General features: G+C 40.1%; 1 protein-coding gene across 5 annotated transcripts in view; it reads right to left on the bottom strand.

Annotated features, from left to right (window-relative positions):
* Window positions 1-15,344, bottom strand: part of AGL (amylo-alpha-1,6-glucosidase and 4-alpha-glucanotransferase) — a 36,151-nt gene extending 20,807 nt beyond the window's left edge. Inside the window, exons 1-13 of one of the 5 annotated variants that reach the window (XM_084211724.1) lie at window positions 14,953-15,344; window positions 13,831-13,980; window positions 10,734-10,944; window positions 9,692-9,858; window positions 9,063-9,266; window positions 5,029-5,210; window positions 4,706-4,817; window positions 4,313-4,433; window positions 4,030-4,132; window positions 3,845-3,942; window positions 3,121-3,260; window positions 1,225-1,412; window positions 23-146 (exon numbers count right to left, since the gene is read on the bottom strand). In XM_084211724.1, coding sequence (XP_084067850.1) covers window positions 23-146; window positions 1,225-1,412; window positions 3,121-3,260; window positions 3,845-3,942; window positions 4,030-4,132; window positions 4,313-4,433; window positions 4,706-4,817; window positions 5,029-5,210; window positions 9,063-9,266; window positions 9,692-9,858; window positions 10,734-10,944; window positions 13,831-13,912 — 1,732 coding nt within the window. In that variant the 5' untranslated portion in view covers window positions 13,913-13,980; window positions 14,953-15,344. Of the gene's footprint in view, window positions 1-22; window positions 147-1,224; window positions 1,413-3,120; window positions 3,261-3,844; window positions 3,943-4,029; window positions 4,133-4,312; window positions 4,434-4,705; window positions 4,818-5,028; window positions 5,211-9,062; window positions 9,267-9,691; window positions 9,859-10,733; window positions 10,945-13,830; window positions 13,981-14,076; window positions 14,219-14,401; window positions 14,689-14,952 lie in introns of those variants that run through there. The other 4 variants (XM_084211723.1, XM_084211725.1, XM_084211721.1 and 1 more) reach the window with 4 other exon arrangements.
* Between the last annotated feature and the right edge of the window lie 49 nt (window positions 15,345-15,393).

The raw sequence follows: 15,393 nt of genomic DNA, 5'->3' as shown, positions 1-15,393 counted from the left end.
AATTTTCAACTGCTTATTGTACCTCTAATCAGGCTGGTAATTCCCAGGCGGTTGACAAAAACATTGTCAATGTACTCACTGCCCGTGAAGAGTTCAGCTATCACATAAAGATTAGGTCTGACTGATCTGGCTGTTGCTAGCATCTCCTATAGATCACAATACATTTTTAATGCAAGACATCCATTGTCAGCTATGTATACACAAACATTGACATGAATGTTAACAGAACATAAACCATCATTCAATATATGCAGCACATTAAAAATATTGATAACATGAAAGTTTCAGAAAACCTTGGTTATATTTTACAGATATTACTTATGGGTTGAGTAATTCTAGGAAATTTTTCATAGACTTTAAGCTAACAACTACTTTGTTTTAAAACCAATCTTAGCTCAAAATACAAGAGCAAAGGTTGGATAAAAGAGATACCTATTGAAAAAGAAATCTGAGCAGCACTTCAGTTTAAGCCTTTGCAGTTACTGTTCCAAAAATAGTAACACTAAACAAAAGAACGGCAGAAGTTTTGAAAAGGCTGCATTTAGGAGCTACTTACAAGTTGTATAGGCAAATCAACTTGTTTTAGAGAGCCCTTCATAGGTTTAGGTAAGCTCTGTTACAAAGTTAAGACTAAGCACTAACAAGATGCACTACTCCAAACCTATTTAAAGCTAATTTACCAGGCAAGTACAACTTTGGGATGTAGTCAGCTCCCTGGGAACAAGAAGCACTAGTCTTAGCAATACACCTCCCAGACGAAACTTATTGCAGGAGTTCATTAGCAGCTTTTAAACTCTGTGAAATGAACCACTTGTTTAATTTAGCAATAGCAAAATATATATGGCAAAAAAAAAAAAAAGTAGTCAGACTTTTAATCAACTCTTGGTAATGACTCCAGCTCAAACTGACATACTGGATACTGGTAGTCATTGCACTACATCCATAGCTCAGTGAGGGAAAAGCTAGCCAGGCCCATCCACCTACACAGTATTTCAGCTAAAGTAGAGAAGTAAAAGATACAATAACTATACCACTCTACTGTTTAAGGTAGTGAAACCATTTCTGAGCATCACCAGACAAGAAACCTTGATTTTATGCAATGAGGAAGATTCATTCCCACTTAAACTCTGCCACATAAGTCCTGCAAAGTTGCTGTGAGATCTGCAGGATCTGTTTCACAGACAGGAGGCTGCTTTCTAACAAACATGTTTCATTTTTGCGTACCTCAGCTACATGAATAGGTGTTGAGTGACAGTTGTCCAGACGAACACCATGGAAATACTTGGCAGTGATTTCAGTGTATTTTTTCATATGTGCCCAGAGGTACGGGCAGTCTTCAGGTTTATTACCATAACGCAGTTTCACACTGTCTCCCCAACAAATGAGCTCTCTTCTCAAGTACACATTTGAACCTGTAAAGGAGAAAAATTCACTTTAGTGTGTATATATATATACACATACATATATATACATATACACATATATATAGAGAGAGTATAGAATGTGCACCAAAATGAAAATGTCACATTTTCTACTGCTGAAGAACAGAAAAACACTATAATGAACAGTAAAAATTCTAACAAAAGCCATACCAACTCAAAAATCTATATACATTACACTAATGTAAAATTTCACACTCTTCCATAGGAACATTAAGCTCCTACAGTGATACTGCAACAATTCTTCAGATTGAAATAAAATTAATTTTATTTCTTTAAAGTAGTATAAAAGCCTGTACTTCAGAAAAAGAAAAAAGCATCAAACAAACAAAATTAGTAGTTTTGTTTTTCACAAATTCAAAAAATAATCTCATTGTGTTATCATAATCTGTCACAGCCACAATTTACAATTTTATCTTCTATTAACAGCAGACTGTGATGAATTGACAAAGCCAGTAAGTGAAAGAAAAACAACTGTTAATGACCACAAATTCCCCAAACATTCATGTAAGCACAGCCAGCCCTCTTCTTCACTAACAGCAGCACAGCCAGACAGAGAGAAAAACTGTGTTTCTTTGGATTGTGATTTTTTCAAAGGATCATTTAGAGAACTGGCTGCATTTGTTTTGCAATTCCTTTATGGTGCCTTTGTGAACCACATTTTCACATTGTGCTCTCTGTTGAAATAATGTGTGGCATGAAACAAACGCGTAACACAAATATACAACCCTGCAGCTGAGTTACAAGGGAAACCTCAGTGATGGATATTAAGAATGCTAACTAAAGCCAGCGACTGAGAGGAAAAAAATACAAAAGTCTGCCTAGAAGAAAGAGGAATGATCTGAAGACAACTGAACAAAAACACTCTTGAAACACGTATGATCTCAATCCTCAAGGAGAATAAAAGTAAATAAAATTTAGTGAAAGGGGTGTAGATTACTTTGCAGAAATAAAATGTTTGCTAACAGCAGATCACTCTGGAGTATCATCAGATTAGCTTGTAAAGCAGACTCAAACTTTCAGACAGTTTTTAACTACAATTAAATTCGCCTTTGTTTCATTTAGTTTACCAAATGAATGGCTACTTTGAACACAACCTTTTTTTTGCATTTATTGGATATCAACACTGTCCCCAAAGGAGTTTAGAACGCAATATTTTAGTGCATAGTGATTTCATGCCCTATTTTACCTTCAGAAGTAATCTGCATACTTAATTTGGATTAACTGGGTCATCTCTTGACTGCCTGACTGCCACTCAGTGGACTTTTCAAGGATCCAGTTTTTGCTCACTAATGCAGTAAAACACTATTCACCTTTTCATTGCATTAGTTTTTCTGCCACACTGTCATTGTCTCATGGAAATGCCAACAAGCACTGGTGTTGGAACAAAGTACAAAGTAAGCAACAAAGACAATGACAAAAGTGGGGAGGCAGGACATCCCCATTTCAGTGGCAGAAAGCTGGTAATTTCCCTCTCAAATCTTGTAAAACTGTACCTCAAATTCCAGTTCTTACAGTACATCTGTAAGCTGAATGGAAAATTAAAGTGCTATAAGCTTAGTATCTGCTATTCTGCAGCTTCATAGGAATACATCTGGAAAAAAGACAGATTAAATAAAATCCTTATTGCTTTGGCTAGAGTATTAAATGGTTCGTAAGAATTCCAATTTCTTTTACAAACCTGGTTCTGCAAAGTTTCTAAGAGGATCATCTCCCATAACCCAGCCATTATGAGCCATGAAATAACAAGCTTTATCTGGCTGATGTATCATAGTTTCTTCTTCCTCCACAGTCAGCTCTTTAAATGGATATGTAAAATACCTATGGAATAGACAGGCAATTAAAGGAAAAATCAAAGAGACAAGCATCAAACACACATGGTAACCTAAGCTGCAATTCATTGTCTTTGAAATTAAAGTATCTGCTATGAAGTGGCTTGTACATAATACAGATAAAAAAGAGAGCAACTTGCATAAATGATGGAGAGTTTTCTATTTTGAAGGAAGCTTTGAAGGAGTAAGAACAGATGTTGCCACTATCTTGGTGTCAGCTGGTATTGTAAGAGTAAAGCTGTAACTCTTTAGATATGAGTGGCATCAAGTACATACAGCATGAAAGGTGTAAACTTTCCTAGCTCCACTCCTCTTCCACCTACAACAGCAATTTGCACTATGTAAGGTTTTGATGTGCTCCGAGTATTGTCTCATGCTTTCTGATCACATTTGTTTCTGAAATAGTTATTGCTGTTGTTAAAAAAAACCCTGTCATTTTGCTAAGTGGCATTTGTCCATATCAAAGAAAACATTTATTTCTACATATAAATGTATACTTTTATTCAACTTGGAACTTGCTTTCCCTGGATAGATTTTAATAGTTTCCAAACGAACAAGAAAACATGTATATACCTGGTAACCAAGGGATGTTTTCTACTGATAGGTCCCAGCTTAGGACCATTACAAGCAATTCGTTCATAAACCACAGTCCCCACAAGGCAATTGACAGCCTGGAAGTAATAGAATTATACATTATTGAAATGCCTGCATTTATTTGCAATTGTAAGCAATTCAGCATTAAAACAATAATTCAACACCTGTTCTTGATGGTGACCAGTCTGTCTGTATTGCTCAGCATTTAGTTCCTCAAGCCTCTTGCGAAACCAGTTACAACATTCTTCTATTGCAGCTGGTCCATTGCTTATCAGGACGACATTAAAAGCAGAGAAAAATTAGAGAAAAATATTTTAAAAACATGCAGCATAGATTACTAAAAGGAATCAAAAATTAATTTTTCCTCATGTCTGAAAAGAATGTCTTTTTTTGGCTTTGTAAGTTTAGCTTCACTTAGATTTTAACTTGTAATCAGTAGTATGGTACCTGTGTGGTACAAATGTTGCCAGTGCTATATTCATATCTACAGTACAGCCAAGCCGTCTATATTCAGGGTCCTGAAGTATTTGAAGATGTTGATTTGGATCGGATTTAGTGCCCATTTTGCCTGAGAACAAAACAGAAGTGAGTACTCAAAGTAAAAACAGGAATTACATTTAACAGACACACAACTTCTATAGTTCTAGCATAACCAAGATGCGGTGGATGAAGGTATTGAATGTCTGTAAAGATTTTCCTAGCACAAAAGCATTCATGTATGCCTAAATCAGCACAGTGGATGTCTCACATAGCAAAAAAAAGCATTATCTTATTTTCTGTCTAACTGTTAAGCTTACCTAAGTCTCTTGAACATGCTTCAGCAACATAATCTTTCTTTACCTTGAGTTAGAAGCGTTTTAAATTGCTGCACAGCTTTGTTAACATCCACTTGGAAAAATTCCCATAGTTTGAGTTTTGGATATATATCTTCATAAATTATTTTACGTAAACACTGTAAAAATAAAAAATTCATTAGTTACTAAGGTTGTTTGTTAATATATTTAAGAAAAGTTAAAAGAAAGATTTAGTGAAATAAGTCCTTATTCACCCTATCTGCAAAGCATACACCACTTTTTGTGTATTTCCACAACCCTAGAAATATTAAAGATTTATTCAGCTATTTATGCAGTTCATTAGCTTATACTTAGTTCTCACTCACTTACATTCAAGTGCTGATCATTTTCAATCAAGGGAGGGACCCCTTTGGCAATACACTTTCCATCAGCCACCATACCAGTCAAATGCCACAGAGCTCTGTCCAGGACCCAAGCTGGCTTCAGATGAGGAGAATTTACAAGGTTATAGCCACATTCTGGATGCATCCTGAGCCATTCACTGTTAGTAGCTTAGTGAAGAAAGGAAAGGGGGGAAACCAAATAAATACGTGAGTACATAAGCTGAACCCTTTGCTGTATTTTGTAAACATCCTAACACCAAGAAGCTGAGGTACTATAGCACATACAGTTCATTCACAGTTAGACTTTAGACAAGTTTCCCCTGTCAATAGAAAATCATATCTTGTGCAGAGATGTTATTACTGATTGACCGTTATTACTGATTTTTTTGGTCAAAAACACAACTTCAGAGACTGTAGAAAAAAATTTTGTTAGTTATATAAAGATATGCAATGGTATCACCAATTCTAAAACACCTAAAAATAAAAATTAAATTTTGGTGCAAGAAATACATCAAATACTGAATGTAAGATACTGATATTCTTGTGTGTTGAAAGCCAAACATTCATCCCCAACTTCTACTATGAAAGTTGTTTATTTTTTAATGTTCTTCATCCTGTCAAGATGCCACACACAGCCAGGCAGGAAGAGTGCATAAACCCAAAAAATAATTATTGCAAAATATAGTTAAATGAGCATTTAAGAAAGGATTATCTGTGATACTTGTGTCCATAGAAAGAAGCTGTGAGTTGTAGGAAGCAACATCACTGAGTCTTACGCAGCAGGATGAGCATACTGTCTGGTGCATGCAAATGGAGCACTCATTGAGGCCAAACACTACACTCTGTGTCTATCTGCCAAGCTTCCCCTGCAGCATCAACAAGCACCAGAAGTATGCTGAACATTAAAAATTACCTTAAGAGAAGGTAAGGCATCTTCACTAGAACACAGGTGTAGTATCCTAATATAGACAGCACACATGCAGCAGTACAGGTAAATACACACATAGCACAGAATTTTGATTTTGGAAGTATAATGATGAAGAAAAATCCAAGAATTAATTTCTTTCTATTTTTGCAACTCTTTTGCTATACTGTTTAAATGAAAATAAATTTCATGTATTCTTCTGAATTAATATTTCAAACTGAAAATAAAAAGAAAACCTCACAGAATGCCTAAGAACAAAAACCAGGTTTTCAGAAAAGCTGAGAAAAACAGAAGCAGTACTTCGCAAATGGGAAAATATATAAAAAATTATTATATTGAAAACATGAAGAGTCACTAATGTGTCCAGAATTACAGTGGAACAAATAACACTTAAAATCCCAAGTTTACTTAGTTCAAAGAAGTTAAAACAAAAATCTTAAGATGAAAAAGGGAAGTACTACCTCAGTCTATAGTGTGAACAGCTCTTCTGAGCACGATGTATCTCAAGATATGGCAAAATTTCATCTTTATAAGGTCAAACCATTTGTGGAAATTAAAATCCTTGTGGTTCAACTACAACCTACTACTAAATCCACCATGGTTTAAAGTTATGCAAAGCAATATCAAGTTTAGGCTGTCAAAGGCTGTTCCAGGCCAAGCAGATTATTCCCTCCAACTCTTTTTTTTCTTTATCGTTACTACTTCTGAAAAAAACTTGCTTCTCCAAAAAGCAAAACCAACTTGTTCTATTCTTCTAACAAGAACTATAATTTACTATAAAGGAATTTCATTAGTAAATACAAGTAATTCTAAAAAGACAACACATAATTTAAACCTAAAGAGTTAGCATTAAAAAAAAGTCAACAGGGCTTCCCTTAATTCTGGTACAGAACAGAAGGATGTTTCCTGATCTGAAGGCAAGTGATTCGCAGTGTAATGCAAGAGAAATCTAGCTGCAGAAGAAACATTATCCAAAACATCACTGGTGGTTACATTTGCTACAGCTAAGGAAAAATACCATAGTAAAGAGTACATGCATAGAACAAAGTATAGGAATATGGAAGTACCAAGATGAGGAATTACAGAAAACTTTCTAAAATTCATTATATTCTTCTCATAAAAATCTGAAATTATTTTCTTAACTATCTCATTTTTTACATAAATTAAACACAAACTTTACTTGAAGGTAAGATTTACTCAAGTGCTACATTTCAGTTTTACATTTGCCTCTTGTGAAAGAAAAGTAATTCTTTTTACTACTTTATACGATTTATTACAGCCATGGAAAGCTCAGAAAGGAAAAAAAACTTCAACCGTCCTTCTTCTGTCTCCCGGTGAAAAGTAAATGTAAGCATATTTCTTATTTGAATATACCCAGTTACCAGAGAGGGTTTGCAAGTTATCTGTGATACTCCTGCAAAGATGCCAAAGGCTCAGGGACATTTTACATCAGCACATGACTCAACTTTTCAAGTTGAGCCACAGGTGGTGCCTTTCATTAGAGCCTCACAGAGACACCCAGAGCTGATTCCCACTGCTCCCTGCTGTGCCCACAGTGTGGGCTTCACACCAAACACCTCAGCTTAATGCCTGATCCTGCAGGTGGTGCTGCTTGGCTTCCACAGGGGTAGAGGGGAAGCAATGCCATTTTTATACAACGGTCTCCTCTAGAAAGCAGAAACTACCAAGAGATAGAACCAGTGTAAGCTGAAGGGTCATGACAGGCAACAAAGTCATCAAGGATACCTTGCTTAATGACCTAAGAACCACAATCATCTGAATATTTCTATCCTCTTAGAAGAGTAGTGTCTTAGAAGACACTTGTGAACATCTTTCCACCATAGTACAAATGTTGAGTCATCCATCCTAATGAAGATTACTTTAACTCTAAATGGAACCCGAAAAAGTCCTTCTACAAATGGAGCCAAATAACATGACATTTTCCTTCTCAAATATATTCTGGTGTGTAACTACTGTAGTTAAGATCTTTCTGTCCATCAAAAAACATTCTTCTTAGTAGCATGCAAATATACACTGTTCAAAAATTAGAGGATCTCAAGCATCGCTACGAGGAACTGAACATCTAGTTGAAAAGCATATTTTATCCAGAACTGGGAGGATGTTCAAAAGCCTGATTCCCTCAGACACAGAGCCAACTATAATTAGTAACTTCTCAACAAACAGACAGGGAAAGCACTCTGTTCCAGACTGACTGGACAGGAATGTTTGGCAAAAGTCAACACCAAAGAACTAAAGCAAATAAAGCTTGAAATTCACAAATTTTTTATTTTTAGGCATTTTTGAGCCTCAAGAGACATCAATTTACATAACCCCTTGCTGTTGTCTCTGGTATGAGAATGGTAATTATGGTCTTTAGGATTACAGTATGCAGTAGTAACTGCATTATAAATAAAGAAAACTCATTATCCAAATAATCAACAAAATTACCAATTATTAAGAACTACACTTAAGATTTCATCAGTTCAAACAGAAGAAAATCCACTGTCCCTCAAGCAATTAAGAAAATTAACAGCTTTGATGTATTAACATATCTATGCTTAAAAAAAGCCTGCCCCAAACACAAAGCTCTCTTCTTTCTTCCCCCACAGAGCTGTAACATGTTCCCCCTTACTTAATCCTACCTTCTTGTCCCAACTCTGTTTCTAATCTGCATGTCAGACCCAAATTAGAGCAGTTACTTTTAAGCAGCTACAAGCATAATACCCTGTTAACAAGAAAGTACTCAGTTTGTGCTCATCAAACAATTCATAATACACACTGATCAAATATATGGGAACTGCACACTACAGATAATGAAGATAGGCATCTTATATAAATACAGATACACAACTTATTAATTCTTTTTAAGAAGGGCTCTCCTCACTCTTTCAGTAGCAATACAAAGTTCTTTTATACCTATTACAGAGATGTATCAGTTATCATTGCAAGGAGTTGTCCTGGATTTGAGGGACTCAAAGACAGACACAACTACATTGTTTAAAACAGCTACTAAAAAGAGGTTAAAGAGGGAGAAGTTAAAGGAAATAAACTATAATTATAGGACCAATATGATTATTAACACACGAAAATCATACCAGTATGATTGTAGACGACATCTGTAATGCAAAGCATATTCCATTCATTTTTCATTTTCTCCACAAGCGCTCCTATATCACTCCAAGTGCACTTTTTATTATGGTTTGAAAATTCAGGGTTTACTTCTAACTGGTCAGCCAGTGAATAACATGATCTAGATAGTCCAAGCATCTGTAGTGGTGTGAAATGAATCATGTTGTAACCTATGAAATAAAAACCCATTTATTTAATGAGGAAAAAAAACCAGTCAAAGTTAATTGAAAGAAGCATAATAAGCTGCACTTATGTACTCAGAGCTGCTGTTTGAAATAACCAATGTAAATTAATCTCAATCTTCCCCTTGAAATTCTATGTAACACAACCTTTAAAATCACCCTGTCAGTTCTACAAACTTTCAAGTCTATCTGAAATGAAAACAATAAAATAAGTGGTTTCCAATATTAGGAAATCCCTGAATTTTTGCACCTCTGCCAATATTTTAATCAATTCACTGACTTAATCTGTTAACGAAATTGAATATAGTAGAAAATATATTATTGACAAAGAATCGATTAATTTTTTACACTGAAGCTCTTCTGTGTGGGTTTTGATCATAAAACAAAAACTTCTATGCGCCTATTAGCATTACCTGTTTCTTTTGCCACTTTAAGCCTATCTTCCCATTCATGAAATGGTCCCAGACACTTAGCGAGGTATGTCTGGAGTGTAACACAATCCAAAGGCAGCACATGATTATCCGCTCCAACATGCAAAATGGGATCCACAACTATGTAACCGCCACCACTTTTTTCATTTCTAAGAAAAAATAATTTTCATTGGTATAATTAACACCTGTTGTACCAGTCTGTTTCAGAAAGAGAATTAAAATAGCCTAGGTTTTCAGAAACACAGTAGCCCAATACAGTAGCTGGAAGGAGAGGGGGAACAGGACTGCATGACACATGAAGGAAATAGTAAACACTGAAATGTTCATCTCTTATGCATCATCTCTCTACTGGACTTAAAGAATACAAATGGGATGCAGAAGTGAAAACTCAGGAAAAGTGAGATACCTTTGCTGTTTTCTGAGATGGAGTACTGATTCCTCCTTTTGGCATATGGAAGCAGAGAAAGCACGACTGCCCATCTATTACATGAAAATCTACATTTGGAGCCCCATTCTCAGGAAGGTACCTGAGCTAAATGTCTTAAGCCTGGAAGAATTTAGCCACCCATCTTCCAGAAACACAAAATAATACCAGGCTACAATTATTACAGACAGTGGCATTCTCTTCTGCAGTTGTCCCACTAAAACAAAAGACCAAGTGAAGGATGCAAGTAAAGAATGCCAGAACCTCTGTGTTAGATAGAAAACAACCCTCAAAGTGAATGAAGTATTAAATAATCATTAAGATGCTCAGAATGCTGATGAATTTGACAACTTGTAAAAATACACTACTTCTCCAACATTCACAGAGAGTTGATCAGCTTGGCTCTGTATATTTTCCAAAATATCTCTGCATCAGAAAGTTACTATGTAACCACCAGTTACTGTCTTTTATTGGTGAATTCTAATTGGTCCCTTGACTGCAATTTGAAAAATGCATTGAAAAAAAGGGGAGGTTTTCAGATTAAGATGTAGACCAAGGGAGCAAACTGCATTTGGTTGCAGGTATACAAATTTCACTCACCCAAGACTAAAATAATACTGGTATGACCCAGAAATTTGGAGATCCAACTTGCAGTATTTGTCAGAGTCATCTTCTTTTCCTGTGGGATTGTGCCATGACAGAGTCCTGAACTTGTGGCGATCAAATACTTCTCCAGAAGCTGGGTAATTCGTATACACAGTAACGGGCTTGCCCTGAAGCGTTGGGCCCAATCGGAATTGTAGCTCAAAACCTCAATTAAAAAAGAAAATGACAAAAGGTAAAATCACTTGATCGGGAGGACTTGATATTTCTAGTCTCTTATTACAATTCCTAATTTGTTACTATATCAACAACACCATCATATTTGCTAGGAATTTCAGCACAATTATAAATTTCTACAGCATAGAATCATCATAGAACATCCTGAGCTGGAAGGCAACTCACAAGGACCGCTCAAGTCCAACTCTCGGCACTGCACAGAATTCCCCAGGAATCACACCATGTGCCTGAGAGCATTGTCCAAATGCTTCTGGAACTCTGTCAGGTTTGGTGCTGTCACCACTTCCCTAGGCAGCCTGTCCCAGTGCCCAACCACCTTGGGGTGAAGAACCTTTTCCTAACATCTAACCGAAACCTCCCCTGGCACAGGCCCATGCCATTCCCTTGGGTCCTGTCACTGGTCACCAGAGAGCAGAGATCAGCATCAGCCCCTCACAAAGAAGCTGCAGACTGCAATGAGGTCTCCCCTCAGTCTCCTCTCCTCCAGGCTGAACAGGCCCAGTGAGCTTGGCCATACCTCAGACAGTTTCCCCTCAAGGCCCTTCACCATCTTCACTGCTCTTCTTTGGACATTCTTTAAAAGGTTCAAACCTTATATTGCAGCAATCAAAACTGCATCATCTCTCCCTTCCTAACATTGTTCTTGTCATACTTTACATATACCCTTTTTCCTTTACTTACATGGTACCATTCATCATCTTTCCAATTTTTTTGTCTTTGCTACATGAAGTTTTAAAAATAAAATAAAGCAAAGCACCATGATCAGACTACACACAATTTTTTGTAGATTTTGGATTACTTATTCTTTAAGTACTTAGGTTTACCAAGTCTTTACAGTAGGCTGACCCATGAAAACATCTGAAAAAAATTAGGAGCACATTTAAAACCAGAAAATACTTCAAATACCTTCATTATTCACTGAGGATTCACTAAACAGGTAAATTCCTTATGTTTTAATGGAAGAATTATGTATACTTGTGAGTGATCTACAATATACAAATTGTTAAACTTTCAGAGAGCTCAACAAACCAAAGGGAATCTTGTATGTGTGCTTCAGGTCTCACACAGACATAGAAAGAGGCTTAAGTTTAAGCTTAAGAGAGTTTTTTCTCACTATCACAAGTAAGCAAAAAAATTAGAACATAAAAGCATATGCAGTCTACTGAGTTAGACTTAAAAATTCTGTTTAGTCAGGAGGTTTTAGAAAGGTTTCCACTTGCAGGTATGAGGCTCACCATCACACATGGCTAAGTACAGGGTTCATTCAAGTGGACGAAACAGATGTAAGCTCTTACACAGAACATGCCAGTCACGTAGCTAAGTGCAGTAAATCACCTACTAGACCTAGCAGCCTACAAATCTGGGAGTAAAAGAAACCTGAGTATTTTCAAAAAAGGGGAAAATTATTAGTACACAGATAATGGATGAGAAAGTGCAAAAAATTCTGGACATCAAGTTACAATACCTGAAGCTGAAAAAAACTACTTGTTTATTAAATAGAATCACTCTAATACCAGAGTTCAGCGCCTGAATACATTAAAATGTAAGTGTTATCCAGCTTTGTGTTTCTCTCATTATCAAAATCACCACTGCACCAAAACCCACCAGGCAAAGCAGTTGTATTCAGATCTGAATGTTTGTCAGGTAAAATGAAGCTCATTTAAATGTAATAGATATAGGTATAAAACCGCTTTTGGAAGGTTAAGTACACTCTCTTCAGTACTGGCCTGACATTTTGTTACAGGGATTACTAAAATTAGAGCACAGGGATATATGCCACTGATATCTTATTTCCTCTAAGAGTTACACTGACATCAGAAATGCTGTGCTCAAAATTAGCTATGCCCTCTCAGAAACTGCTACCAGGAGGGGCACTTTGAATGTTTGATAGCCATGCACTTCTGCCTCCCTCATTTCAAGAAAATTTACACAACTTGATGGATAAGTAAAAATGGAAGTTAGGATCAACTCTGCACTTCTTCACTATTGACATTTCCTTACATTAGGCTGGTCAGAAGATTTTGGAATCAATACAGCTGGAAAGAATTTTTATTCTCAAGAATCAAAATCTTGCTCCTCTTATGTTCCTAGAGTAGTAACACACTGCAAAAAAATCTACAAAAACTCTTACTAAAAATTGTTGGACCGTTAAAAATGTTTTTTAAAGACAAGGGCTTTAGTTTTACAGTGTAAATTTGCTAAGCAGCATAATAGCAGACCCATTAGTGGATGGTTTTTAGTTTTTTACTTTTTTTTTACAAACAGACTTAAAAACACTCTCAGAAAGAAATAACATCAAGTTCTTTTAAGTATGCAGCATGTTACATAGCTCTGATAATATAACAAATCTGATAACAAGATTTAGGAGTGCTAAAGAGCTTATATTCTGAAACACCTCAAACCTGCAGACTTTGCAAAATGCAAGTATTACTGATAGATTTCAAAATTGTAACACTAAAACATGGGGTGCTGCATAAGAAGATAAACACTGGAGACCTTGACTTACGCGGACTTTTTCAGGTCACTGAAGTACAGGCTATAAAAGGAGAAGGAAAAGGCCTGTCTAAAAAATGCTTTGTGCTTCAGTCTCATGAAGACTGATGGCTCTTGACCAATCTGCTCTTCATTTCTCAAGAGTTTAAAGAGTCAGATTTAAGTGTGTGCGGAGTCCATAGAGCTCTGCAGTGGAAACAAATCAAAACAAAAAAAAACAACCCCCAAACCTAAACCAACAAGACCCCCACACATCCCCAAAACCCCTCCACTTCAGGATGAGCTCTTCTTTCCACTACCATCCAAAGACGATGACGAGGTCCCGGTCATTTCTTTCTCACCCGGCCCCGGCACCCCGACCTACCCTGCTCCAGCCTGAAGAGGGTCTTGTCCAGCTTCTCCATCTCGCCGAGGTGCAGCAGCCGCGTCTCCTTACCGCCCGGCATGGCTGCGGCCGCCCGCCAGGAGCTCCCGCCGCGCCGGGACTCTCAGTGCGGGGAGGGAGAGGCGAGCCCTGCCGTGAGGGAACAGACAAAACCCCGCGGGTCAGCGGAGACCCCCGGCAGCATGCGGCCGCTCAGGAGCGCCTCTCGCCGCCGGCCGCGCTTACATGTTCCCCGGTCCCGGGGGAGCGCGGAGACTCGGCACTGCAGGGCAGGGCGGAGGGGAGGCGGTACGGGACGAGCTGTCAGGCAGAGCCCAGCCCTGCCCCGGCCGGGGACCGCCGCCGGCAGCACCCCGAAGCAGCTCCCGTCCCAAAGCGCGGCCGGCCCGCAGCCAGAGCTACAGGGGTGCCCCCGGGAAGGGGAAGCCTGACACCTGTCACTCTTCGCGCCCGCCCCGGCGCTGCCGGAGCGCCCCGCCAGGCCCCTCACGGCCGCCCCGCCGCCCTCCGCGGGGAGCGCTGCCCACCGCAGTCGTTCCATCATACTCACAAGCGGGCCCGCAGAGCGGCGGAGGCGCCGCTCCCCGCGGAGGGCGACGGCTGCCGAGGCCGAGCGGAGCCGGGGCTGGAGCCGCCCGCAGGGGCCGCCCTGGGCTGGTTCAGCGGTCAGTGACGCACTTGCCCTCAGCCGCGGCGGCACCGCTACTTTCCTGCCCTTTTCTTGCCTTTTTTCTTTTTAAAAAAAGTTTATTGGTTCCGCGGCGGCAGCGCTCGGAGACGGGCGGCGCCGGCGCAGCTCCCGCGAGAGCCCAGGACCCGCCCCGACGGCGCTGCGGGGCGGCCGGAACGGGGCTACCCCGCCCCTCCGCTCTCGCTCTCTCCCCGTCAGGTCCCGCCCCTCCGCTCTAGGCCCCACCTGGCCTCGGCCCTCCAGCCTTGGTCCCGCCCCGCCGGTCCCGCCCCTCCGTTCCCGGCCCGGCCCTGCCCGGCCCCGTTCTTCCGCTCTCGGCCCCGCCCCGCCGAACTGACCCCGCCCCTTAGTCCCCGGTCCCGCCCCTCCGCTGGCGGCCCCGCGAAGCGCGCCCTGAAGGGAGAGTGTACCTCAGGAATACCTTAGGGGTACCCCAGGGTTCTCCTAGAGATACCTCAGGGTTACCTCAGGGGTTCCCCCAGTGCCCCGCGCTGTTGCAGCAGCGAGCGGGCTGATCTCTCCGCGAGCCTGGGCCCTGCAGCTCGGCAGGGCTGTCGGACGGCGCGGTGTGGTGGTCCTGTCTGCTGTCAGCCTCTACAGCCTCTACGCTCGGCTGGTGCGCTCAGGCACGAGGGGTGTCCCTGCGGGGCCCGGCCACCTGAGTCCGGAGCTCTGTGCGGTTTACCGGGCACTCTGCTGAGGGCTAGCTGGCTATAAAGGTTGTCTGGAGTTCCCGGCTGATGCCTCTGGGCCCAGCCGCTCCTTGCGGTGACTGGAACGCCGTTCTGCCGCTCCCTCAGCGTTCCCGCCCCGCTGCCTCAGGGCCGGCACCCAGCGCCGGGCGGCCGGCT

The sequence above is a fragment of the Fringilla coelebs genome, assembly GCF_963513975.1.
Source record: "Fringilla coelebs genome assembly, chromosome: 9".
Taxonomy (NCBI): Eukaryota; Metazoa; Chordata; class Aves; order Passeriformes; family Fringillidae; genus Fringilla; species Fringilla coelebs.
This window is presented reverse-complemented; position numbering and strand designations above follow the sequence as displayed.